Source organism: Solanum tuberosum, unplaced genomic scaffold (genome assembly GCF_000226075.1).
Source record: "Solanum tuberosum cultivar DM 1-3 516 R44 unplaced genomic scaffold, SolTub_3.0 scf00538, whole genome shotgun sequence".
Taxonomy (NCBI): Eukaryota; Viridiplantae; Streptophyta; class Magnoliopsida; order Solanales; family Solanaceae; genus Solanum; species Solanum tuberosum.
This window is the reverse complement of record NW_006239455.1, coordinates 256138-282412: the sequence shown is the minus strand read 5'-3', so window position 1 is coordinate 282412 and position 26275 is coordinate 256138. Positions and strand designations below refer to the sequence as shown.

Here is a 26275-nt window from a genome sequence, read left to right as displayed (position 1 = left end):
TCTTTTCTCTTCTTTTCTCTCAACTAAAACCCTAGGCGTAAACTAGGATTATAAAACTGAACCTAATCAGATTATACCCTTAAAATATTACTAAAAACGAATTAAATCTGATTGGGTAAGGAAAAGACCAAAATACCCCTTACTATTTCCGGCCAACTTTCCTTAACTGGGAAGCCTATCTTCAAAAGGCCATATCTCACTCATCCGACCTCGAAACTTAGCAAACTCGGCGGCTTTGGAAAGATAATTCAAAGGTCTTTCCTATGGTATCTGGTAGCACACCTAAATCTTCCTGAGCTAGGAGTTATGATCGTTTGAAGTTGACCCAAAATTCATACTTAGCTTAACTTGCAAAATTTCAGATTTTGCTATTCCAATTTAATTCTTTTGGAACTCAAGGTGCTACATCTAGAGACTTTAACACTTAAGAAATTTTAATTCCTCGGTAAAATCTCACTCACTACGATGGATGGTTCAAGTCTTAGTTCTAAAAAATTCCTGGGGTGTTACAATAGCAATTTAGCATATGAACAAGACAATTTAACTATGATTTACCTTATCAATACAACTATATAGTATACATATAAATACCCTTGTTGTTAAACAAAAATTGGATACAGTGGACAAACAATGTTGCTTCAAGTATTTTTTTTTTAAAATACAAACTTAATGTATTTATGTATCCAAATGTACTTGTATGGTTAATCAACCTTTCAACTTGTGTTAATATTTCAATACAAACGGTTAGCATATGAATTCTTTGTTTTCAAATGGATACAAGTATTTATAAAACTTAATATATCAATATATCAAACAAAGTAAAGTATAACAATTTAGCATATGAACAAGACAATTTAAATATGATTTACCTTATCAATACAACTATATAGTATACATATATAAATACTCTTGTTGTTAAACAAAAATTGGATACAATGGACAAACAATATTGCTTCAAGTATTTTTTTTTTAAAATACAAACTTAATGTATTTATGTATCCAAATGTACTTGTATGGTTAATCAACCTTTCAACTTGTGTTAATATTTCAATATAAATGGACAACTAAAAAAAACAAAGAAATATAATACAATACAAGTATTCAAATGTATAAGTATTCCACTGTATTAATATATCAATACAATTGAAGGTATAGGGTCATTGTGTTTCTTTGTTCTTCTTTCATTCTCCATTGCAACAATAGAGCCTGATAATTTGGTTTGCTTTTGAGTAATACCAAATCGAAAGAAGATAGCTCATCCAAAAATTCGTCAAATAAATGTATACATTTTATAACCCTCCTCGCAATACTAATTTCCGCCATTGTAATGGAGAAAACAAAATTTTCAAACAAAACCTTATGAAAATAGAAGAAAAATATAGATGTACACAAATATAATCGTCATAAAAAGGAAAAAAAAGGCAATTACAAGAGTCCTAATAAAGAAATCGTGAATTTCAAGGACTTTAAAAAAAAAGGGAAAAAAAATCTGTGATATTTGAGAGAGAGAGTAATGAAAAGTGATGAAGATCGGTAAACATGGGAACATCACCGTAAAACGTGCCTAACTATAATTGATTAGGCGTGTGATTATAATTTTGTCATTTAATAAGTACTTGTTTATATACATATTAGAAAAACTGATTTTTATTTGAATATAATTATTTTTTCTATTTAATATTTAATTGTATCCATAAAATAAAATAAAAAGTAACCAATAGCTATATATCTTAAATGTATACTGATGTTTGCTATATTCTGAAGTTTTTCCTTCTTTTTTAGAGAAAAGTAAAACAGTCGTAAACTCAACGTGAATTATTAGTTTCATCTCCGGACTATTGACAATCTTAAAAACACCCATTTTCTTCACTAATTGAACTTAAATATACCACCGATCTTGAATCATGAGTGAAACATACCCCTAAATGCTCACCAAGTTTAGGAGTATTTTCTACACTTCTCTCGGTTTTTATAGGCGTTTGGACATGCAATATGAAATCGCGATATGAAATCATGATATGAAGTCACCTTTGGACATGCGGTTTTATGCTGATTTCATCTCATTATTTCATATCATGAGATGAAATCTCATTTTCTCCAAAAATCATGATTTAGGAATTTCAAATCATGATTTGAAAATTTTCAAATACAAAAATTGATCCACAAAGTTATATTTTGTAAAAACAATTCCACATTTATATCTAATAACCATTTATTTCATATGTAAATAAAATTTAGGGATAAAGATCTGAAAAATACCTCAACTTTGGTCGAATTTGTTGTTGCGATACTAAACTTTCATGAGGACCTATTACCTCCCTAGACTATTTAATACCATATTTTAAACATATATATTTGCCCACGTGGACATAAAAAATAATGCAAAATTATAAATAGTAATGTGTCCACGTGGACACATATATACCTTTAAAATACACTATTAAATAGTTCAGGGGGTAAAAAATACGGTATTAAATAGTCTAGGAAGGTAATGGGTCCTCATGAAAGTTTAGTATCGGACAACAAATCCGATCAAAGTTGAGGTATTTTTCAAACCCTTATCGCTAAAATTTATAATTCATATCATTACTTTTTAAACCATTTACATCTCATATATTGATTATTCTCACTAATATAGAATTTATTATTACTTCAAATCAATTTCCGGTTTACTATTTATATTCACCAAGTTCATTATTTTTTATCAAATTTATTTACCAACCAAATCGATCAACAAATGGCTCAAAGCAACCATGTTAGTTCATCTTCTTAGTCATATAACGAGAAATGCAAGTTCAACGTGAGAAAATTGTCCGTATTATATGGGAGAACTATATTAAAGACTAGTACACCACAACTTATATATGTTTAGTTTTTTTTTATTGAATTAAAGTTTGATCAATAAATATTGTTTTTATTAAAAATATCTTCATGACAGTGCATTATGAGATTTTATAAATTGTTGTTTATTTGGTAAGATTGTATAAAAATTTGGATCAATTTTAATAATTTCACAATATAAAAAGTCTAAATCACATGTACAAATAAAACCATAAGGGGTCGTTTGGTGTGATGGATAAGGGGAGTTAATCCCAGGATAAATTTTAAGTATTCTTTATTTCCTTGTTTGGTTGCAAAGCTTGGGATAACTTATCCCAGGATTATGAATTAGTACCGGGATAAATTTATCCCTCACATTGGGTGGTATAGTAATCCCGGGATAACTTATCCCGAGATAACTTATTCCGGGATAAAATAGGTAAATGACAAATATATCCCTTTAAACTCTTTTTATATATCATTTTTCACATTTATGTATATTTACATTATTTTTAATACCATGTATAATAATATTCACAACTCCTTATTTTTATTATAATTATTCATATTATTCTACTAAAAATTACCCTATAGAAATATAATTTTTTTTTATGATTTTATTTGACTAATTCTTATGTTTATTTATATTTTGATTTCTCATATATCTTCTTCTCTTTAACAAACTTAAGAGGGAAGTTCTATTTGTGTATATGAAGAAATTATTGGTGGAAACGCGAATTCAGATTAGTCGGGTTAGTGAGTAGCAGTCTAGAAGATATCGGATGGTTATACCAAAAGGCGAAGTGTATATGAAACTCTCTCTTGGATATGTTTCATTTTTCAAATCATACTTTTGAAGTCAATTGGACCAGAGGGAGTTGCTCGGATGGTAAGCATATCTCACTTCCAAACCGAAGGTTGTGAGTTCGAGTCACCAAGAGAGCAAAAGGGGTGGGAGCTCCTAGGGAGGGTAAAAAAAAAAAAAAACTTCTCAAGTCAATTGGAATTTCAGTTAGCATATTTTAGTAATATCAGAATCTGGACCTTTTCTTCAGATGTAAAAGCCCAGATTTATTTCTTTCCGTTATTGTTTTGTTTAAACTTGGATTTCTTATAATATGGTCTTCTTTAGATATTGCCCTGTTCATATTTTTTTTTTAAAAAGGAAGTTCTATTTTTAAGTTAAATAAAAAAATTAAAATTTAAATACATATGATATTTAACATGGAAATACATAAACAAAAATATTTAAGTTAAATAAAATAAAAGTTTTATTTTAAAAAATGAATAACTAAAGCTTGCAAAGAAAATATATTAAAAAAAAAACTAAATAAAGTGTAGGGTAATTTTATAAACAAACTATTTTTTCTTAAAATTTATCAACATATATAATTTTGAATACAACAAACCAAACACTCAATAAAAGATAATCCCAACATAATTTATTCTATCATAACTAATCTCAACGTAACTTATCCCAACATAACTTATTTCATGGCATAACTCATATTCAAATCAAACACCCCGACTTCATGTCATAAATTCATACCATAATTTCGTATCCAAACCTTAATATAATTTTTTTTAAGGAAGGGGTGGACATTTCAACAATTTAGAAGCATCCGATTCCGTAGCTTGCAGTTAGCAACAATGGCGGAAAATGAAGAAGATGATTACATGGGAGACCTTTCTCACTTTCTTCCTCCAGGAGCTTCTTCTCTTCCCTCTAAAACGGTCAGTTCCTCTCACCCATACAAACCCTAGATTTTATTTATACATTTATTTTGTGTATTTTTACAAAATTTCCTAAAATCTCAACTATAGTTATTTGAAAGTCGAATCCATTAAAATTTCATGATTTTTAATGTATTTTAGTATTCGATAATCATAGCAAAGTTAAAATTTCTGATGACCTTCGTTTTTCTTTTCGATTTCCTCTGTATACATACTGTCATGTAGGCTTGTATTTCCGACATTCACACACTAATCAGCACTCTCTCTATGCTTGGAATCAATATATTATTATCACTGTTTGGTTTTCATTTGTTTCAAAATGTTTACTTGCATATTTTCTTCAAGTGCTGCTAGGATGAAAATTAGTCATCATTTAGGGTGTGTACTAAGTTGCTCGGACTCTCCAAAAATGTTGCCGCACTTGTGTAGGATCAGACACTCATCCGTCGACATTTTTTAAGAGTCCGAACAACATAGGTTCGGTACGAAGGAAAATATTTTTCTAGAAAATGTTTTGTTGGAAAGTAAATGACTTTCTTACTTATTTTCTAGTGTTTGGTAAGTAAGCAAATTTTTTTTATCTCAAGAGCATTAATATGTAATCTAGTGAAACACTATGTGTGGGTGGGAGAGACTAGAGAGTGGGGGTTGGGTAATGGTGGTGGTGGTGGAGATGGGATAGTTAAGGGGTGGGGATTGGATATGTTGGGTGGGTGGAGAGGAGGCAATGAATTTTGGAGGTCACTTATGGAGCTTGCTTCCCTACTTTCATTAGAGAAATCATTTTCCTCATCTCTAAAGAGCTTTTTTTCATAAAGAAAATGCTTTCCAAAATATTTTGACCAGCCAAACATAAAAAAATAGAAAAACACTTTCCGAAATATGTTTTCCTCCATATCAAACACACTCTAATATTAACAAGCAGAACCTTTGTTTCCATAGGTTTTCAATGGCCTGAGTTACTTGTTATAAAAAATTTGGACTGACTGTCAAATTCTAAATTTTAGTTTTTCTCGTATTTTCTTAGCTTTTCATTGCAAAATTGAGTCTAAATTCAGTGGATAAAGGATAAAAATAAGACATTGATGTCAAAATGGATCATATGGTATGAGTTGCTTCTGGCCCTGATCTGTTTGTCTTGGGTTGGCAGGCATCAAATAAGCCTGAAGTTCCGAACAAGAAACGTAAGGTGTTAAACTGGCAAGAAAGGAAAAAGCTCAAGAGAGAGCAGAAGCAAATTGAAGAGGACCAAAAAACTCTAGTCAATTTAGAGTCAGCAATTCCTGAGAGCAACATTGGATTCAAAATGTTGAAACAAATGGGTTATACTCCGGGATCAGCATTAGGCAAGGAAGGTTCTGGTAGGTCTGAACCTGTGGGACTGGAAATCCGAAGGGGCCGTGCTGGGATTGGGAAAGAAGATGATAAGGTAGAGAAGATGAGGAAGGAAATGGAGAAGGCTAACAGGGATAGAAGGACAGAAGAAGAGCTAATGGAAACTTTTGGATCTCACCTGAAGGAGCGATGGAAGGATAAGAGGATTGTCAGCAATTTTCACAAGGCTGATGCAGTACTGGCTCAGTTAGAGAATAGGGAGGTCGTAACGGAGAAAAAGGAAGAAGAGGATGTAGGAAAGGATGAGGAGGAGGAAGAGGAAGAACCGATCACAGAAGAGGTACTTTTATCATTTATGTATGATTTTTTAAAGTAAACTGAATGCTATGTTGGAAACTAACATTTGGTTCACTTTCCTTTTAACCATTTTGTGCAAAAAACTGAGTTGGCTTAGGTTTGCACTGTAAATAATTCTAGGGAAGTTATTGATTAACAATACCAAATGTGCAGTTTCTTGCTAGGACATTGACCTGAAGCACTAATAACTAGGTTGAAAATTTAATATTGTACTGTGAACATATTAGTGATTCTCTAAATACATATATGGGATAGGCCAAAGCTATTGAATTCGGCCGAACTCAGAACTTATGTTGTAGATACGCCCCTGATCTTGGGTAATCCTCACCTTGGGAACAACTTTTGAGGTTAAGTTAGGCCCAAGTCCGATGCATGCCCATCTTGGTTTAACTAATGTTGGGCTCCCATGTTGTATTGTCCACACACTGGATGATCAGTCATGGGTGTGTGGGTACATTAAGTGTCTCACATTGTTTGAGGGTACAGGCTGTTGTCTAAGTTTTCTTATATGGTCTAGTTTTGAGGTTGAGTTAGGCCGAATGTCATTTTCCTTAATTTTGAAGTTGACAGAAATAATAATCCACAGGTATGTTGGCAGTTGGTTCGTCAATACATACCTCTTTTACGAAACCTGACCCCAGGTTTTATGCTGCCCTCATGAATAGCAAGGACAAATGCAACTGCTGAAAATGTCACTGATTTAAAAAAGAAACAAATAGGTTACAATCTTATGTGAAGAGATTTCCATTACATTTTTGCTTAGATTTGGAATTTGGTCAAGAAAGTCATGAGGGAACTAACATCCCATTCATGTGTAACTTGACCAAAAATTTAGCTAGCATTTGTTCATAGATTCCCAAATATTTTTGGCAAATATTATTTGGGTGTTCACCATGTGTTTGGCCATAGTATTTGGGAAACATATTTCAATTTTATAAGAAATGTGATTTATACCCATAAGTTTTAAAAACTATCAAAACTAACCATAAGTTTGTATTACATAGCAAGATAGAATAACAAGATTCATGACTTTTACAACAAGTCAATTGGATCTTCATTGCAACAAATAACAAGTAGTGTCCATGACACTGGAGCAATGTGGTAGTTCGGAGTGAGTGCAACAAGCATTATTTCATACATTGTGAAGTAGACGAACCACATGACTTTGTTACCCTGAGCCGATTGTTCATCATTTTCATCAATAATCATATCATCACTTTCATATTCACTGGATATTCCATCATTGTTTTGGTGTTCATGTAAAAAATTATGTAATACAGCGCAAACAACTACTAAAGAGGGTGTTTTTGTAAAAGATAAAAGTTTCGTGTAGAATTTGAATTTTTAAAAGCTCACAAATAATGAGATTTGACCCAAATACTAGAAAACACTAGTATTTGGGAATTTGGGTTATTTGCCCAAAAAAATTGCCAAATAATAGCAAATTGTATGGACAAACACTATTTGCCAATTTTTTTTCCAAATTTTACATGGGAAATCTATGGCCAAACGGGTCCTTAGAATCAACAAATTAAGAGATTTTACATTGACGGGAGCAGAAAGAGATAATCAACTTACCTAGAAAGTTTTTTATGACTAAATATGCCAAATTCTATTGTGTCCAGCTGAGCATTCCAAATCTGCCTGTTTCACAAAAGATCAAAACAACCTCATGAGATTTCTATTTGCAATTAGTGTTCCAGAATTTTAGCCTTTCTCAGCAGAGATAATGTCGAAGTGTATCGAAGATATAGTTAAATACATAAAAGTGTACCTTCTCAACTTAAGCTTTTAGATGAGGTAGTCACACATTCAACAAATAAAACTAAATAAATTAAAGATAATTAGCAGTCATCTGACTCGCATTAAGACTGCCTCTCCAACTGTTCCATCAACGGCTTGAACAACTGGATCGAATAGTTGAACCAGCTGTTGCACTTTGCTTCTATCCCTCAGAAATTCCTGCAGAATTTGTAGTATATGATTATGACGCCTATTGAGCGTGTGACATATTCATTTGAAAGTTAGAATGTCGGATCCCCATGACTTCAACAAACTATAGCTGATTATTGACACATTAAGATCAAAGTGCAAATTGAAAATGAATATATTATCTACATATAAATCAGAATTTTCCAAGTCTAATGTATTGTCTCCCTCTCCCTCTCAATATCTATGCAGGCACACACACAAAAAATAAATCCAGTATGAGTTATATAGATCTTTTGTATTCATTCTGCTCTTACAAGTCCAGTATTAAGAGGACTTATCATGCCGAGACTTTTTTATCCATTAGTAGACTGTCTTTATTCGGATTTGGGACCAGCTATAGTTTGTTGAAGTCACATACCTCTGGAAGATTTCTGAACATTGAGAGATTTTCAAAAGGTTAGAGCTTGAGGGATGAAAGGATCACATATATTGAGGAAGTCACAAGAAAAAAAACTTTCTTCCCATAGTTTCTGGTGTCCAGACCATTTTGATCATTTGAGTATGGGCAAATTGTGAAGTTCTTTGAATTAAAACTTTTGCTAATATTAAGGTTCTCTCTACTCCTTTTTGTTCATTAAAAAGAGATTCTCCCTACTCTTCTCTGTCCCAAGAGATTGCATGGAAGAAAACAAAAGAAATAAGGGTGCTGAATTTAGGTTAATGGAATTTTCCTTGAGATTTTTTAAAAAAAAAGAGTCATTCTCCATAATCACTGCCTCTCCTTTCCCTATTTATCACTCTGGGCCATCTTAAAAATTGTTATGTTCCTCAACTTGGAGCTTGTTTGCAATGCTATTGTTGATGATGTCTACTTTTTTATTTAGCTTTGCTGGTTAATGCTTGTCCTCTCTGGTTGAACCCGCTACTGATTTTGGGTACTGCTTCACTACTTACAATGCAGGATTTGCTCAATACATTGATGAGGCTGAGAGATGAGTATCATTACTGTCTTTTCTGTGGATGTCAGGTAGGTAGGGGATATATTAGACAAATTATATTCTTTGTTTCATTTTACGTGTTTAGTTTGACTTGACACGAAGATTAAGACGGTAAAGAAGGCATTTGAATCTTTCCAGTTTCTAGTAGGAGGTATCATGTAAGGGAATGGACAGAAAATAGGGAATAGTAAACACGTTTTCTTGAAGAGAACTCGTCAATTTGTATCTGCATCTTATTGCTAATTTCTTTTTCTCTTTGCAGTATGAATCAACTGAGGCACTGCAGTCTAACTGCCCTGGGATAACCGAGGATGACCACTAGATGCCATTCCCCAGTAGGCCTTAGCAGCAACACCTTGAGAAGGATTTAGAATCCTCCTGCAACAAATGGATAATTCCAGGGATGATAGGAGCAGAGATTCATCACGCATCTCGGCAGCAAAGCAAGAGCTCAGATCGAATGACCATTCCATTCAGGTGAATGTGGCTTCTCAATAAATTATTGAAAGCAGAATACAGTGATTAGATTATATTAGTGCATCTCCCATAGCTTCGAATTGCATTTCTTGAGCCACATGAACCTTGATAGTTGTGCTATGGATGGTGGCTGGATATCAAGATTAGTGATTCTTGTACTGTAGCTGTTGATTGAAGTTGTATTTATTCTTAAATGTGTTGATAGCGTTTGTAATGTTAAGATTGCCATATTCGAATACTCCACAAGGAGTGTACACACCATGAACATTATCTTGTTTATTCCCCAGCATCTGAGGGGGCCTACTAAAAAGATTAACCAGTTCTATTCCATATTGAATGTAATCAGTTCATTGCAATAGAAATGGCAGGGCCTGTTATCCTTGAAAACTGTAGCTATTTGATTGTGAGGGATATAAACATTCAAATAACTTGAGATGTGGATTGCTACTTCAGGATGCACGCTCAGAGGCGAAGCTAAGTGGGTTTCATGGGTTCAGACGAACCCAGTAACTTTTTTCTAGATCCTATATTTGTAATAGAAAATTAAATAAATATATATGTATACTAACTTGTGAAACCCTAACAAAATTGATTGATGGCTCAGTGGTAAGGAGGGGGCGTGAAAATGCTTTTCAAGCTAGTTGTGGATTCAAAAATTTAGAACCCTTGAACTCCTAATCCTGGCTTCGCCTTTGTGCATGCGAAAGTTGTTTAAAAAGTAGGCAAACTTGTAATAAGAGGCTACAAGCACACAATTTTTTGGACAACTTGTGTGTTTGAGCTATGTGCTTGTAGTCAAGGGTGCTTTTCTGCTCCAAATATGTGGGGCCCACCTTGACTAAAAGCAGACAATTGTTCGTTGATATGCCTGCTTCTAGTTGATGGTAAGTTTGAAAATTTTAATACTTTCTCCATTTCAATTTATTTATCTTACTTTTTTTTTAATTTGTTAACTATTTAAAAATTACGTTAAAAATACTATAAATTACAATAATTAATAATTTAAAATATTTAGTTATGTATTAAAAATTACGTGAAGAATACTATAAATTAAAATAATTACAACTTAAAATATTTTTAAAACATATAAAAGATTTGGTTGACTTTCAAAATTTTATCAATGTCACATAAATTAGCAAAGAAAGAATAACATTTATTATTTGAAAATTATGTAAAAGAACTATAAATCACAGTAATTAACAATTTAAAATATTTAAGCCATCTAGGAGCCTAATCCTCTTTCTCTACTCGAGTATGAAGTTCAATAGCTTTCATTAAAAATCATATAAAAATTTGGTTGACTCTCCAAATTCTATCTATGCCACATAAATTGAGACAGCGAGAATAACACATATTATTTAAAACTAACTTAAAAAATATTATAAATCACAATAATTAACAACTTTAAATATTTTAAAAATATATAAAAAAATTAATTGACACTCCAACTTCCACCCGTATGATATAATTTGACACAAAAAGGAGTAATATATGACTCCTATATCTAGTTGGCCTAGGTATATATGTAAGAAAATTTCAGAAATAGCAAAGATAATAGACATAATAAAGTTCTATGGTTATAGTTTCGGTAATTACGCTACATAGCTATAGTTTCATTTGCTATGGAGGCTGCGCTTTGTATATTTCGCTTGCCCATTTGTATATTTCGCTTGTGAATATACAAACACAACAAGTATATACAATTTCAATATTTATTTATTTAAGAATTTTTTAGAATTCCGTTTGTATATTTCGCTTGCCAATATACAAACATGGTAATTTATTATGAATTTTTCATAAATCATATATAAATAGCATGGGTAAGAATATACAAATTCTGGATTTATACCATCAAGAACTGAATTATACAAATTACAAATTATGGATTTATACAATCAGAAACTCAATTATACGAATTCTAGATTTATACAATCATGAACCGAATTATACAAATTCTAAATTTATACAATTAGAAAACCGAATAGCAAAATTTCACAAACTATAGTCACGAATTAAAAAAAAAAATTCAAAATTATAACTATACTACATAATATACGATGTCATTTCGCGTAATTTTTCCTAAATATGTCAATGTTTGTTTGGTTTGGGCTATAATACATGAGAAACCTCTCCATTATGGGCCAAGTTTTCCGCAATATATATTTGAAGTCCATACACATTCCTCTCAAATCCTAACAATGGAGAATCTCATGGCTACTTACCAAGACGAAGAAGAAGAGGAAATTACCGCCGAACCTGCTCCGTCATCCGCCGCCGAAGCTCCGGCGACCCTTGATGAGGTTCTACAGTTAGTTGCAGAAAATGGCAGTGTGGATACTCCAGAACCCGAATCCGATTTACCAAATGCCGACCCGAAAAGCCCCCTGAAATCCACCAAATTGGAAGAAGATAACGACGAAGAAAACGATGATGATGATGAGGAGGAGGAGGAGGAGGAAGAAGAAGAAGCAGAAGAGCCACCAGCGAAGAAGCAGAAGCCGCTATCCAGTTTAACCCTAACATCACCAAAAATAGAAGAAGTAGAAGAAGAGGAAGAGGAGAAACAAGGTGATTTGACTAAATTACCCTTGTCAACACCTACAACAGCTAAGGGAATGGCGTCGTCTAGTAGCAAGAAGGCAAAATCCAAATCGAAGAAGAAAAACAACAATAACAACCTTTGGACGAAATCAAGTTCGAGAAAAGGGAAGAAGAAGAACAAGAACAACACTAGCAACCAAAAAAGCAACGGAAAGAAAAACGGAGTCGTTCCAGAACAGGAAGCAGAAGATAAAGTTTACATTATACCAATTCCAAGGTTTCCAGACAAAAATGATGATAGCCCAGATGTAAAAATCTGTCTTTCAAAGGTTTACAAAGCAGAAAAAGTTGATGTAAGTGAAGATAGATTAACTGCAGGAAGTACAAAAGGTTACAGAATGGTGAGAGCAACAAGAGGGGTGTTAGAAGGAGCATGGTATTTCGAGATTAAGGTAGTGAAGTTAGGTGACACAGGACATACACGACTTGGGTGGTCAACAGATAAAGGGGATTTGCAAGCACCTGTTGGATATGATGGGAATAGTTTTGGGTATAGAGATATTGATGGCAGCAAGATTCATAAAGCGTTAAGGGAGAAATACGGGGAAGAAGGATATGGAGAAGGTGATGTTATTGGCTTGTATATCAATTTGCCTGAAGGTGCTCAATATGCCCCAAAACCGCCTCGGCTTGTTTGGTATAAGGGACAGAGATATATGTGTGCAGCTGATCCTAAAGAAGATCCTCCTAAAATAATTCCTGGTATGTCACTGACAACTAGCTTCAACTGCTCCACTTTATTCAAATTTTCTTGCTGTTGTTTATACAAAGATTCATTTTTTATGCTGAGTGCTACTTGAAATGATCTTTAAAAACTTGAAGATGATCTAAATAAGAGTTAATTTGGAAAACATAGATATACATGAGGATCTGATGCTTTGGAACTATTAGATTGCTGTTGTTTCAAAAGCTGATCGCTAATGAATAAACAAAGTTGAGGTGTTTTGGAAATGGTTCAGTTGCAGGTTATTGCCAGAACTAATGCCGAAAAAAATGAAACTATTAAACAGTATATATAACAATGTTGACATATAAACATATTTGCGCACACATAACAACAGCTAACTTTCAGGTCCAATAACTCGAAACCGCAAACAAGACCTTGACTTCATTCTCAAACATATCTTTTTCCAGAACTCCTAAATTGCTCTCTATATTTTGTCCTCTCCAGGTGTTCTTTTTTTTTTCTCCCTCTCTTTCTTGCCACTGTTTTTTGTATTCTATCTATTCTCTAATCTCCCTTTTTTTTTTGCTTTGTAATATTTCGTTGTGCGTGAGTTGTGGGTCTTTTTTTTTTTTATTGTGAGTGTGTGTTATGTAATGTGTGTGTAGGGAGTAGTGGAGAAGATCATGTGAGGGAGTGGGGAATTGGATGTGCAGGTGAGGGAAATGGGTGTTTCATTAGGTTAGTGTACTATGTCCTTTGTATTTATGTGTGTGCTGACCATCTCAATGAGTAATCTCCTTTAGTGCAATATTCAAACTCTATTTCACTTTATATTCTCGATACCAAAATGCTGAGTAAACACGATTGACTTTCCAAAAGATTCTGTAAAAGGCATCTCTTGGGAAATCATTTTTGAGAAAGTCAGTAACCCTGTTTCCTTGTGTATGGTAAATTATTTTCTTGTATTCTCAAATTGTCATGTTCATTAAGCAGTGTACAAAATCTTGCATTTTCTCTGAGCAGGGAGTGAGATATCTTTCTTCAAAAATGGAGTTTGTCAAGGTGTTGCTTTCAAAGATCTTTATGGTGGTCGTTACTATCCTGCTGCTTCAATGTATACACTTCCTGACCAACCTAATTGCACTGTGAAGTTCAACTTCGGTCCGGACTTTGAATGCTTTCCTGAAGATTTCGCTGGGCGCTCTGTTCCAAAACCAATGGTTGAAGTTCCTTATCATGGATTTGATGGAAGAGTTGAGAATGGTGTGTCCAATGAGCAAAAGAGTTAGCTATTTGTCTTTTACCATGTTGACCAATACACAGAATACCCATTGTTTGACTCAGATTTTCACTGTAATTTGCTGATTTACTGACTTAGGCTGTTATGTGACGGTCAAACCTTGTAAAAGATTCTTCCTAAAAATTGAAAAACATTGAATTTATTTATTCAATTTTGACAGCTTCAGTTATTATCATTGCGGCTGAATCCATCTCTTTTATCCTAAAGCAAGATTATGTTTTTCCATAGAGAAAAAAAGCAGTTGATGTTTTTTTTTGGTTTTGTTTTGCTTGCAAGTTTTAATCAAAGGTGGTTTAGGAAGAGAAAAACAACTTACTTAACTAACAGTTGCATCTTCCTAATTCCATCTTGTCTAACGGCTGGTTCTGATATGAGATGGATGGTTCTATGTCGGTAGATTGAATATGATGCAAGCTATCTTGGCAGATTGAACATGATTTAACTTTCTGATTACAGGTAATTCATGGCATTCAACTAGGATGTGCCCCATGCTCAAAGTGGTAAACGAACATGTAAATAAAATTGGAGAAGCTGCTGAAATGGTTAGCTAAGCTTGAGCAATGCACTCAGGTTGGTTATGTTTCAGCTTTTTGTAAATAGAATGTAAGAGTACTACTTGGTGTGGTATCCTAGTTGTTCCAACTTTTGTAAGTGGTAAACTACTGAGTGCTGGAGAATGGGTGATCACAGTCATTTGGGTAGCCTGCTGTACAGTTTTGCTTTGTTGTTGACTTATTGTAGTTGGTTGTGACCCTGATTCTAGTCTTTATTAGCTGTTCTCTGCTAGAGAAATGTGCTCTCTGATGAAAAGTTTTCAGTTGATGAATTTAGTGGTTACTGCTGTGATCTGTTGCTTGACCCTCATGTCCGATCATATTAATTGTGCTCCTTTTGTTTTGAGCTAGGAAGCACTAACATATCTGGATATGGTTCATGTGGATTTATTTGTTATTGTTGTAACTGTTGATGCACAAACACATGGTTGCCACAGTTTGATAGTTGTGGTATTTAAGGGGGGGGCACACTGTAAGGATAGTTTTGACTTTTGAGGCTACATAAAGAAATTTAAAAGAGAAGTGCAAATAAAGGTATGTTATATATACTTAGACTCTACTAGTAATGAAAAGAAGTTAGAAAGTATTAAAGATCCAAGGGCTGTTCTCTAGAATATAATGTTGATGAACTCTAGATATGCCATTATGCAATAATTGGATGTAGGCCACAATCAAATTTATATGCTACACTAAATTTTGTGTTGTTTTGTGATTAGTTCATAGATTGAAGTAGAACGTGCTTTTGTATTTTCTTGTTTGTGATTTATGGATGCTTCTTGGAATATGGTTTCATAATTCTTGCTGTAGTATTTATCGCCCTGTCAGTGTAGGAAGGCCAATCGAGCGGAGCTCTTTCCTTTTTTTCTTCTTTGTTTGTACCTTGAAGTGAAATCGTATTGGATGTTAGTTAGAGAGGTTGAACTATTATGATATATAGATTTCCCATCCAATTAATGTTTAACTTTTATTCCATATCTATACTATAATTTTGAGCCTCTTAATTTCTCATCTATGAAGACTGACTTGGACTCATTGAAGAAAGCACTTGAGGTGAAGACCAATGAGTGACCGCTATAGTTACAGACCTTAACTTATCTTATTGAGCCTCTCTTCTATGGTTCGTTTTCTATCCTAAATTATTCAACAACTTGAATATTGTAGCTCTCTTGTTCTTGGCTACTAGACAAGGAGCTAGCAGAGATAATAGATTTCTCCCCTTAGGCTGGTGGCTCTAAATAACACCAATCAGAAAAAATACATGCAAGCCAAAAAAAATGAAGAGGTGTGTAAAGTAAAGACAAGATTTTCCACAAGAAAAAAAAAACAAATAGAGAGTAAAAAGAGGTGGTTAGAAGGAAGAGAGGGTGGGGGCCAAGCAATGGTCTAACTTGAGGAGGTAGTGGTGGTGATGGTTGTTTAAGGAAGCGAAGGAGGAGGTGGTCACTATGAAGAATAAAGAGGAAGAAGAGGGAGGGAAGGTGGATAGATTTGCGGTGATGACCGAATCTGTGATAATAGAGTACCAACACTATTGTAAAAGGTGAGTCTAGATGCTTAAGGATTAATCTTTTCATCAAAAGTGATAGAGGTTGCGTGATTCCTATAGTTCCACAAAAAATTACACCTTTTTCGACTGGATTTGAGAGGAGGGGACCCTAACCTGTGAGGGTGGTCAGATTTTCTATATATGTGTCATTTAGAACGCGAGGACAAGATCTTGCTAGAAATGAGCATAGCTTGATACCATTTTATTCAAGAAATTTTGCCATTGTTTTTCTTTAGAAATGCATAGTTATGAGAAGAGTATAAAAGGACTCTTTTTAGAGAAAAAGAAGAGTATAAAAGGACTTGTTATCTTGAAATATTTCAAAGACAATTATGTTGTACTTGGAGAGCCAATTGGAGTTGGGTTCTCTTATTTCATTGATGCTTTTATTCTCGGATAGCTCAACTTTAGGCTCATCTCCAAAAGCCTTATTTTGGGTCGTTTCTACGCTCAACGTTAGAATCTCATAGTGAATTTTAAACCTTTTTAACTACTAAGTAAACCTCTAATCTTATGTTCAAGAGGTTCAAAATCTGTGTGTGTATATACATAAAACAATCTTAAATACCTTATATATATCATGTAAATTTTGCCAAGGGAGTTCGGGTGAATCTCCTTGCTACCCTCTAGATCCTCCTCTGCTAAGTGTAATCCCCAATTGGGTTTCAAGAAAGGTAGGTTGTACGTAAATCTTACTCCTACTTTTGTGGGGCGGAGAGGAAAGAGATTGAACATGAAAAATAAAATGATCTTCTCGCTCGTCAGAAAGTGGTGTATACGCACATTGTGCCATGTCAACATTGTATGGCTAATAGACATAGTTTGTCTTCACTAAGTGTTCAGTAGGTACTACCCTTAGCTTTCAAAATTGGAGGATCATCTTCTAGTTTTAAGCCTTCTGACCTTTTGCCTCTTCTACAAGAATATCTTTCATCGATCAAATAAATTGTTTTTTACTCTCATCTTAATTTTTAAACTTCTTTTCCAACAACACCATTGATGAAGCAGTGCTTATCATTAAAGGGATATCCTTCGAATCTTATTTTTACCAATTAATGGTATTTATCATTAAAGGGATACTCAACAAGTATTGATCAATATTAGGTACATTTGAAATTGTTTTATTAACTGAACTTGTTTTGACAATGACAATTACTTTTCCCGTGTTCACCATTTTCGATCTTAAACTTTGGATATTTCAGTAGGCACTCTTTGAACAAACTCTTGTCACAATAAGTGCAATCACCGTCAATCAAACAAGAATTTGTTGAAAGCTTACATGAGATACATGTTGCAACAAAAAAATGGTCTTCTTCTTTATCGGCAACATGTGCTTCTACTTCATGGTTTTGAGATTTGGTTTTTTGCAAATTACTGTTTTATGACCAAGCTGATTGCACTTGCTGCAATTTGTGTCTAGCCTCCTCCAACATTTCAATGGTGGATGACTCACTTTGCCACAATACCGACAAGGTAGGTAATTTTTCTAAATTTTATCCTTGCTTTGAGTGTTGTGGGTGGCTTCTAAGGCTCCTTTAACCCTGTCATTTTGCCTCATTTGTTGTTGTTGTGCTTGGAAAGAATTTAACAACTTTGCCAAGGTAATCTTGGTTAGATCTTGTGTGTTTTCCAAGGTAATTATATATGCCTCATATCTTTCAGGCAGGCACTGTTACAATATTTTTTCCAACAATTATTGAATCATTTAATTCAATACCTAACAATCTTACCTTGTTAACAATGTCAAATAATTTGTATGAGTATTCTTTCACTGTCTCGGACTCTTTCATTCTCTGCGTTCAATTCTATATCTTCATCTCTCATACACTTTCATCTCTAACACAATCTTCAAATAATCTCAAATTTCTTTTGGTGATATGAGAGACATAATTCTCTTCAAAATAGTTGTTGAAATAGCAGCAAATGAAATTGCTTTTGTTGGGTACTTCTTGGTTTTCTTTTCATTTTGACTCTTGATTTGAGCTATGGTTGGAGTTTGATATCAAATTAACTTCATAATCTTATTACACGACTTCCCAAAGATCAAAGATCTTCAAGTAATTTTCCATTCTCACAAATTATAGCTCACTATTGAAAATAAGGGTGCTATTTGTGAAAAACTATTTTTGAAATTCATCTCCAGTCACAGATCCTTCAAGAAAATGACTTTGATAACAACTATGGTTTTTTCAGGAGAACAAACAATAGGAAATACTCCCTCCGTTCCTTGTGCTTTGAGTGTTGTGGGTGGCTTCTAAGGCTCCTTTAACCCTGTCATTTTGCCTCATTTGTTGTTGTTGTGCTTGGAAAGAATTTAACAACTTTGCCAAGGTAATCTTGGTTAGATCTTGTGTGTTTTCCAAGGTAATTATATATGCCTCATATCTTTCAGGCAGGCACTGTTACAATATTTTTTCCAACAATTATTGAATCATTTAATTCAATACCTAACAATCTTACCTTGTTAACAATGTCAAATAATTTGTATGAGTATTCTTTCACTGTCTCGGACTCTTTCATTCTCTGCGTTCAATTCTATATCTTCATCTCTCATACACTTTCATCTCTAACACAATCTTCAAATAATCTCAAATTTCTTTTGGTGATATGAGAGACATAATTCTCTTCAAAATAGTTGTTGAAATAGCAGCAAATGAAATTGCTTTTGTTGGGTACTTCTTGGTTTTCTTTTCATTTTGACTCTTGATTTGAGCTATGGTTGGAGTTTGATATCAAATTAACTTCATAATCTTATTACACGACTTCCCAAAGATCAAAGATCTTCAAGTAATTTTCCATTCTCACAAATTATAGCTCACTATTGAAAATAAGGGTGCTATTTGTGAAAAACTATTTTTGAAATTCATCTCCAGTCACAGATCCTTCAAGAAAATGACTTTGATAACAACTATGGTTTTTTCAGGAGAACAAACAATAGGAAATACTCCCTCCGTTCCTTGTTATATGTCATCCCTTTCTATAAATAGTTGATCCATAATACTTGTCATTTCATTAAATCAATGCATAAATTAGCATATTGTTCCTTTTTTATCCTTGTGAGTTATTAGCATTGAAAACATACATTTGACCAACTTAGAAAAGTTAAGTAAATGATTCATGTTCATTGGTTAAATTAATTAATCAAAATAAATTAATTCATATTCATTGATTGAAAACTTGAGTTCCAAAAAAATTAAATAAGAGTAGAAGGGTAAAATTACATAATTTCTTAATACAAGTGCAAAGTAAAAATGTGACATATAAAATGGGACGGAGGGAGTAATAAAGAATGGTAAAGATGAAAGGAGACACATAGCAAGAAGACTTGTAGCTTACATTTATAATTTCAAATTACTAACTAAAATGAGAAAACTTTGCTACAGGGTGGTCTGTACGCAATCTTACTTCATATTGTGAAGACGTTGAGATTGTTTAAACATTATGGAATATTTATCCAAATTGAAATACTTAATTTTAGTGTAGTCTTAAAAGCAATTTTTAACACTCTTATTTGCTTTAGGAACTACAAAACTTTAGTCATCAGTTCTTGAATTTTCACACTTGATAACTGAAAGTGACCTCAAGAATAAATCTGCATATTCATCTTCGGATTTGTACTTGGTTGGAATGTTGATAATGTGGGTAATTTTTCACAATTTTATCCTCGTTTTGAGTTTCGTGTCTAGCTGTTAAGGCTCTTTTAACCATACTATTTTGTCTTCTTTGCTCTTATGCTCAGAAAGAGTTTAACAACTCTACCAATATAATTTTGGACATATCCAAGGTAGTTATATGTGCTTCATATTTTGTGGTTACTGTTCAAAAACAATTTCAACAAGTTTTGAATCTTTAGATTTAATGCCTAGCAATCTTACCATTTTAACAATGTCAAGCAATTTGTTCGAATATTCTTTGACTGTTTTGTACTCTCTCATTCTCTGCTATTCAAATTCCAATATTAAATTCAATACTTGCATTCATTGTATTCTTTCTTCTCCAATATACCTTTCTTCAAATAATCCTAAATTTCTATTGCTGATACTCGTGAAATAGTTGTTGAAACAACAACAAACAAAGTCACTTTTTCCTTCGACTTTTGATCTTTATTTTGTGACTCTTGATTTGGGTCATGATAGATTGTTGGCGGTGGACTAACTTCATAATCCTTTTCTACGACTCTCCAAAGATCGAGGACCTCTAAGTAAGTTTTCATTTTCACAGCCCCATAGTTGATAACTTACACCATTAAAAATTATTAGTTATTCGTGAAAAACTATTTTTTTTAATTCATCGCTTTACTCGCAAGTTCCTCAAGAAACAACAGAAAATAATAAGAAAGAAAAAGATCGAAAGGAGAAATATGGCAAGAAGTACATATTAGGAATTAACATAGAAGAAAACTATATTATTGATGACTTGAAGCTTACATTTATAGCTTTAGATTACTAACTAAAATGAGAAAAATTTTGCTACTCCCTCTATCCATTTATCTTGTCCAATATTGACTTGACACATCCCTTAAGAAATCATAAATAAACGGTTTATTCTACTATATAACCCTTTAAATATAGTAAACAAAAAAAATGACAAATATATCTCAGAATTATCGTAAGTGGTATGTGTATATCCTTCGTTATACTTTTAGAACATCAGTGTCCTTACTGTCCAAATTTTGGAGCGTATATACCCTTTATACTAACGAACATACACGTGTCTTAATCATATCCACCGTCTCGATATTTATTAAGTTTCTACCTAAAAAAAAGAAGCCCCACCCAAATTAATTAAAAATTCATTCAAATATATAATATCCACACCCAAAAATATAACTCAAAACCTCCAAATCAATTCATTTAGTGGCGACTTAGACCCCCAAAACCGGTAACAATAATTTCACTCAACGACAGGCTACTTTCAGTGAACTGACACCTGATAAATTCTAGGTTAAAGTCTGGGTCGTATGCTTACGGGGTAATTCAACCACTGCACCTCCTCAACAACAATCATATATGATGTATCAAAATAGTGCAAATTCCATCATGGCCACCATGGCTTTAATAGGACTAGGTGGTGTTGGTGTCGGTGTCTCCATGATCGAAGGTTGGATCCGATTGACAAGAAAGATCGGAGAAGAAACTAGGGTTATGGGGTCTAAGTCACAATTAAGTGAATTGATTTGGGGGGTTTGGATTATATTTTTGGGTATGGTTTTATAATTAATTCTGGTGGGGCTTTTATTTTAGAAATTTAATAAATATCGGAGCAGCGGATAGGATTCAGACATGTGTATGCCCATTAGTATAAAGAGTATATACCGCTTCAAAATTTGGGCGCTAAGTACACCGATGTTCCAAAAGTATAACGAAGGGTGTACGCATACTATTTAAGTATAAAGGGTATATACCAGTGTTTTGAAAAATACATTGACAAAATAATATAATTAATAGTAAGGGTAAATTAGGAATTAAGTGATAGACTATTTCTTGCTTTTACAAATTGGACAAATAAAAATGGACATCTATTTTTATAATGAACATTTAATTTAAGGGGAGTGCAATTAGTGGATACCCATGAATTGTGCATATTTTATGATGGATTGATCCACTTAAAAATATTTAGATAACCAATCTTTTTTTTTTTATGACAAGGGAAACCTACAGCCACTATTCTTTGGGTGTGCACAGGGTAAAAACCCCGCTCTATACAATAGCTCGCAAACCACATAGGAGAGGTAACCCACACTAGGCAAGCCCGGTGCGACGAGCTCGACCCAGAAAGCAAACATCTTGCTTTCGCTAGCAAGGGATTTCGAACTTGAGATCTCCAACGTGGAAGTCCCAAGCCCAAACCACTGGACCACCCTGAAGGGTATTTAGATAACCAATCTCTTTAATTTAAAATGAATAGAGAATGAATAACCATAATTTTACTCATTTTGTCACCATGGTATTAAGTAACTAACTAGTTAATCATCCTTCATATTTGAATTATTTTGATTTCACCTTATCCGCCACTTTAGTAGGCAGACTAGCAAAAGCTTCAACTGCACAAAAGGTTTTCATTGTTTATTGTTGATTTTTGGTGAAAATGATGATTTTACACTTCAAATTATAATTTATCCCTCAATTCTTATTACATATTCTCATGTCCTCGTTTTGAATTCATACAAGTAAGTGGCTATTTTCGCCGAGTCGCTTAGGTGATGTCATGAGGTCCATGCTTTCTCTAAGACAAACTCTAGATGTGATGTTAAAGATGCTTATGCAGGCGGATGTTCCCGTTGATCTTGTGTTTTACAATTCCTTGTAAAGGAGAGGTAGATATATGCAGTTCTAGGTTTTCTTCTCTTATGACCCTTGTTGACAGTGTTAATTACCTGGTATCTGTTGCTGGTGGGAGGTGATAGGTATCTCGTAAAACTAGGCGAAGTGCACAAAAGTTGGTTCAGACACTAACCCTTGTTGATATTATCTTTGATAATGGATATCTAACACAAGCTATTTCTGATGCTAACATGTTTCCCTCTACTAATGTTGCCAATTTAACTTATATATCCATATCTAATGTCTTAATATAAACATCTCATTTGCTCTAGGATGATGTTCCTTCTTGATCTCTGAGTTGTAATGCACTATTTCTAGCTCGGATTACGTATATAATTATACGTGTGTTAAAGTTAGGATTCACAGACTCTAAATTATGAATTCGCTAGTGTGATAGGAGAGGATACTATTGCAATTTAAGTTGTATCCTAAATGTGATGATGTTTATTAGATGTTTGTTGTCAAGGTTAGGAAGAAGAAAAAAAAAGGTTTTACTACTTTAGGATGGCATATAAAGCCTCTTTGAGAAAAACGTTCAGATTTCATATTTTATTTTTCAAATACTAAATTAATGGTATCAAAACACAAGTTCATTAGGTTAGTGAAAACTCGAGATTAAAAGATAGGGGTAAAACTTGCGGACTTCATGATAGTGTATTACTCAAGTTGTCTAGCTGATTATTTTGTAAATATATTTGTTTACATCGGCAGCACATAAAACTTATACCATCTTAAAAGTTCAATATCTGGCATTAAGGAACAAACAATTTCTAGTTTGAAAATAGTGCTAAATATATAAATTAAGCATATGTTATATATATATTGCAACTTTTTAATCCATAGATGAATCACCCGGAATATAATATGTTGTTTTACATTGACCACTATAGTCTATCTTGAGAATATTATCCAAATTCGAGTTTACCCCTTACACTTCAGACAACTGTCTTGTAGACTTTCACCGACACACAACAGTACCTCTACTCAACCCTAATGAAGTTTGTCAATGGAGTGGGGAATCAAGGTCTTGTTGAGAAGACAATGAGTGGATATGATGATATCTTTTTGATGGAAAAGGTGGTGTTATTCTAAAAGAAGGTCTTTTACTAAGATGTTGAAGAGTTGTTTGTGTGTATAATGTGTGTAAAATTGGTAAAGCTTTTTCCTTTAGCTTAAGAACAATGTAGAAAAGCAATCTATATGATATGAGAATTGCTATTACAACACCCAAATCACACCATTTGGAGTGTTTTACTGAAAATCCAAGAACTGAGCTGATGATTTCTTCACCTTTCATCTTCTTCATTTGTTCACCTGGCATTACAGGGTCAAATTCTAGTCCTATTAAATCATTCTTGTATGCACCCTGTCATTTTGCAAAAAAAAAAAAAGTGTAAAATTGTCAAGGTAATATTCTAATATTTATATAGAGAATTTTAATACATAAACATGACCCTTAACTTGGCGTCAGCTAGTAACTATGACCTTTAGCTTTGGGTGTGTACAAGTAAACACTTAAACTTGTATAAAATTGAACAAATGGACACATTCGTCTTACATGGCACCCTACATGACAATTTTGTGTCCTACTTGACGTCTTAAGTGTATTATGTCATGTAGGACACATGTGTCTACTTGTTCAATTTTATACAAGTTTAAGTACCTACTTGTGCACACGTAAAGTTGGAGGGCATAGTTGTCCGCTGAAGTCAAGTTAAGGGTCATGTTTATGTATTATGTCTCCACTGAAGTTAGAGTTATATCACATTTACCTGCTCACCACACTAAAATTGTCACTGTATTATATGTAGTGGTAGTAATAAATATGAGTGTTTATAATCAGTACTTTATATAAATCTCGCTAAAGGCTTTAGTTATTCTGGATGTGATGACATTAACTTAATTGTCGTTAAATATTTTTGAAAAATATAATCATTAAAAGAAAAAAAAAATTATTATCACTAAATGTTTCTTTTGTTTTAGTGCAACATGCTGACGCACACAAGCAAAGAATCAACTAGAGAAATTCACTAAAATATATAAATGACATAAGACGGGGTAGTGCAGGGCAAAATTTTCTATAAGTGCTAAAGGGGTGAGACAAAATGGATTAAAATCTTAGCAGGTCAAGAATCGCCTAGCGCACCTATCCTATTGACATCCCTAATCCTAATGATTCAATTATTTGACACTAAAAGATTTTGATTAGTGTTAGAATTTGGTGATATAGTCACAATGGTGTTGTCATACAAGAGGATATGTGTTTAACTACAACAACATGCACTCATCGTATGTGCTTCACTTATTGAATGGGGTTCTATGGTTCTTGACGACATATTCAATTAATCAAAATTCAGTATCTCAAAATTCGAGATATATCTTATAAGTTTATATTTTTCGAAGCTAGTTTCTTTATTGGAGGAGATATTGCATGTTGGATATATATTATATAATAAACTAAATGTATAATCTTAAAGAAGTTAATTGTATAACTTTTGGGACTGAGAAATTTTACCTGCAAGCCCCATGCCATGTAATTAAGATATGAAATAGGGTATCTCCAAAAGACTTTTGGAAGATCAGGCATTAGCCTGAAAAAACCAGCTGATGCCATCATAATTCCCTGCATACACAAATTCATGTTACGATAAATCATCTCATTAAGGTTAAAATGAGAGATTAAAGTTAATTGAATATAAAAAGCGTCGATTCATTTTAGGAATGCTAAAAAAGAAAAGAGGGTCAAATAAATTGGGATGGAGTATTATTTATATCCTATGAAGGGAATTACACACACATCTACATGAGTATCAAAGTAAGGATTGGAACAAATAATTCATTCATTATTCATCAAGTAAAATAATGGGATGGTTGAAAACTCAAGCAAATCGAAAGTATCTTATAGGAACATACTTTATCATATGTCAATTGCTCAATTGAAATATGCTATAGTTAGAATGTCTAAATGAAATTCACTGACAAGTCACTAAATATCAATATAGACTAATACATTATTCATGATACATGTACATGAATATCAAGTAAGGATTGGGACAAAGAGTTCATTCATTATTCATCAAATTAAAATAATAGGATGGTTGAGAACTCAAACAAAATCGAAAGTATCTTATAGGAACACTTACTTTATCACATGCATGTCAAGTGCTTAATTGAAATATGTTGTAATCAGAATGTCTAAATAAAATTTACTGACAAGTCGTTTGAAAATCAATATAGACTAATACATTAGTCATGAAAGTAAGATGGGATAGTTGATACTTACAAGAATTCCAGCACCAACAACAAGACCCATGGTGAAATTAGGAACAAAGCAAGCCACAACCATCATGCAACTTTCAACAACAGTTATTGAGCTTAAGAGAACAATGGCAGCATATAAAAAGTGGAAGAAGCCAGGGTGAAACTTCACTAGGCTGTATGTAATGGCCGCTGAGCTCATAGACATAAAAACTAGGAATGGGAATGATGAAATGAAATTTGAAAGAATGAATACACCAACACCATAGTGTCCACTCTTCCTTTCTTTCTCAAATATCTGCAAATAATGACAATTCACGTGAGATACACTTGAATTGACTTGTATTATACCATACAAAACACACAGATATAT

The 26275-nt window shown here is 33.2% G+C and overlaps 3 protein-coding genes across 5 annotated transcripts in view; 2 read left to right on the top strand and 1 right to left on the bottom strand.

The window, feature by feature from the left end:
* The first annotated feature begins 4395 nt into the window (after positions 1-4395).
* On the top strand, positions 4396-9995 carry LOC102592774 (G patch domain-containing protein 11). Its single transcript, XM_006365137.2, has 4 exons — positions 4396-4554; positions 5705-6229; positions 9140-9205; positions 9439-9995. Exons 1-4 carry the CDS (start codon positions 4471-4473, stop codon positions 9496-9498), a joined length of 735 nt encoding a protein of 244 aa, XP_006365199.1. The 5' UTR covers positions 4396-4470; the 3' UTR covers positions 9499-9995.
* A 1793-nt stretch (positions 9996-11788) lies between these two features.
* Positions 11789-23647, top strand: LOC102592430 (protein TRAUCO). Of its 3 annotated transcripts, none has more exons than XM_015304327.1 (4): positions 11789-12956; positions 13945-14184; positions 14678-14791; positions 23599-23647. In XM_015304327.1, the coding sequence occupies exons 1-3, from the start codon at positions 11852-11854 to the stop codon at positions 14770-14772; spliced, it is 1440 nt and encodes a 479-aa protein (XP_015159813.1). In that variant the 5' UTR covers positions 11789-11851; the 3' UTR covers positions 14773-14791; positions 23599-23647. The 3 variants fall into 3 exon arrangements, with proteins under 3 accessions (XP_015159813.1, XP_015159814.1, XP_006365198.1); XM_015304328.1 differs by lacking the exon at positions 23599-23647 and adding an exon at positions 20458-20520; XM_006365136.2 differs by lacking the exon at positions 23599-23647 and having other exon boundaries at positions 14678-15079.
* Positions 23625-26275, bottom strand: part of LOC102594428 (ABC transporter G family member 15-like) — a 12132-nt gene continuing 9481 nt past the window's right edge. The window contains exons 7-9 of the mRNA XM_006365141.2: positions 25928-26200; positions 25160-25267; positions 23625-24010 (exon numbers count right to left, since the gene is read on the bottom strand). Of these exons, the coding sequence (XP_006365203.1) occupies positions 23648-24010; positions 25160-25267; positions 25928-26200 (744 nt within the window). The 3' untranslated portion in view covers positions 23625-23647. The remainder of the gene's footprint in view (positions 24011-25159; positions 25268-25927; positions 26201-26275) is intronic.

Excerpts from the sequence above, each read along its gene's own strand:
- LOC102592430 (XM_015304327.1), top strand. The coding sequence starts at position 11,852 with ATGGAGAATCTCATGGCTACTTACCAAGACGAAGAAGAAGAGGAAATT. Across the intron at positions 12,957-13,944 it reads TCCTCCTAAAATAATTCCTG|GGAGTGAGATATCTTTCTTC; the intron begins GTATGTCACTGA and ends TTCTCTGAGCAG. Across the intron at positions 14,185-14,677 it reads TGATGGAAGAGTTGAGAATG|GTAATTCATGGCATTCAACT; the intron begins GTGTGTCCAATG and ends TTCTGATTACAG.
- LOC102592774 (XM_006365137.2), top strand. The coding sequence starts at position 4,471 with ATGGCGGAAAATGAAGAAGATGATTACATGGGAGACCTTTCTCACTTT. Across the intron at positions 4,555-5,704 it reads CTTCTCTTCCCTCTAAAACG|GCATCAAATAAGCCTGAAGT; the intron begins GTCAGTTCCTCT and ends TTGGGTTGGCAG. Across the intron at positions 9,206-9,438 it reads GTCTTTTCTGTGGATGTCAG|TATGAATCAACTGAGGCACT; the intron begins GTAGGTAGGGGA and ends TTCTCTTTGCAG.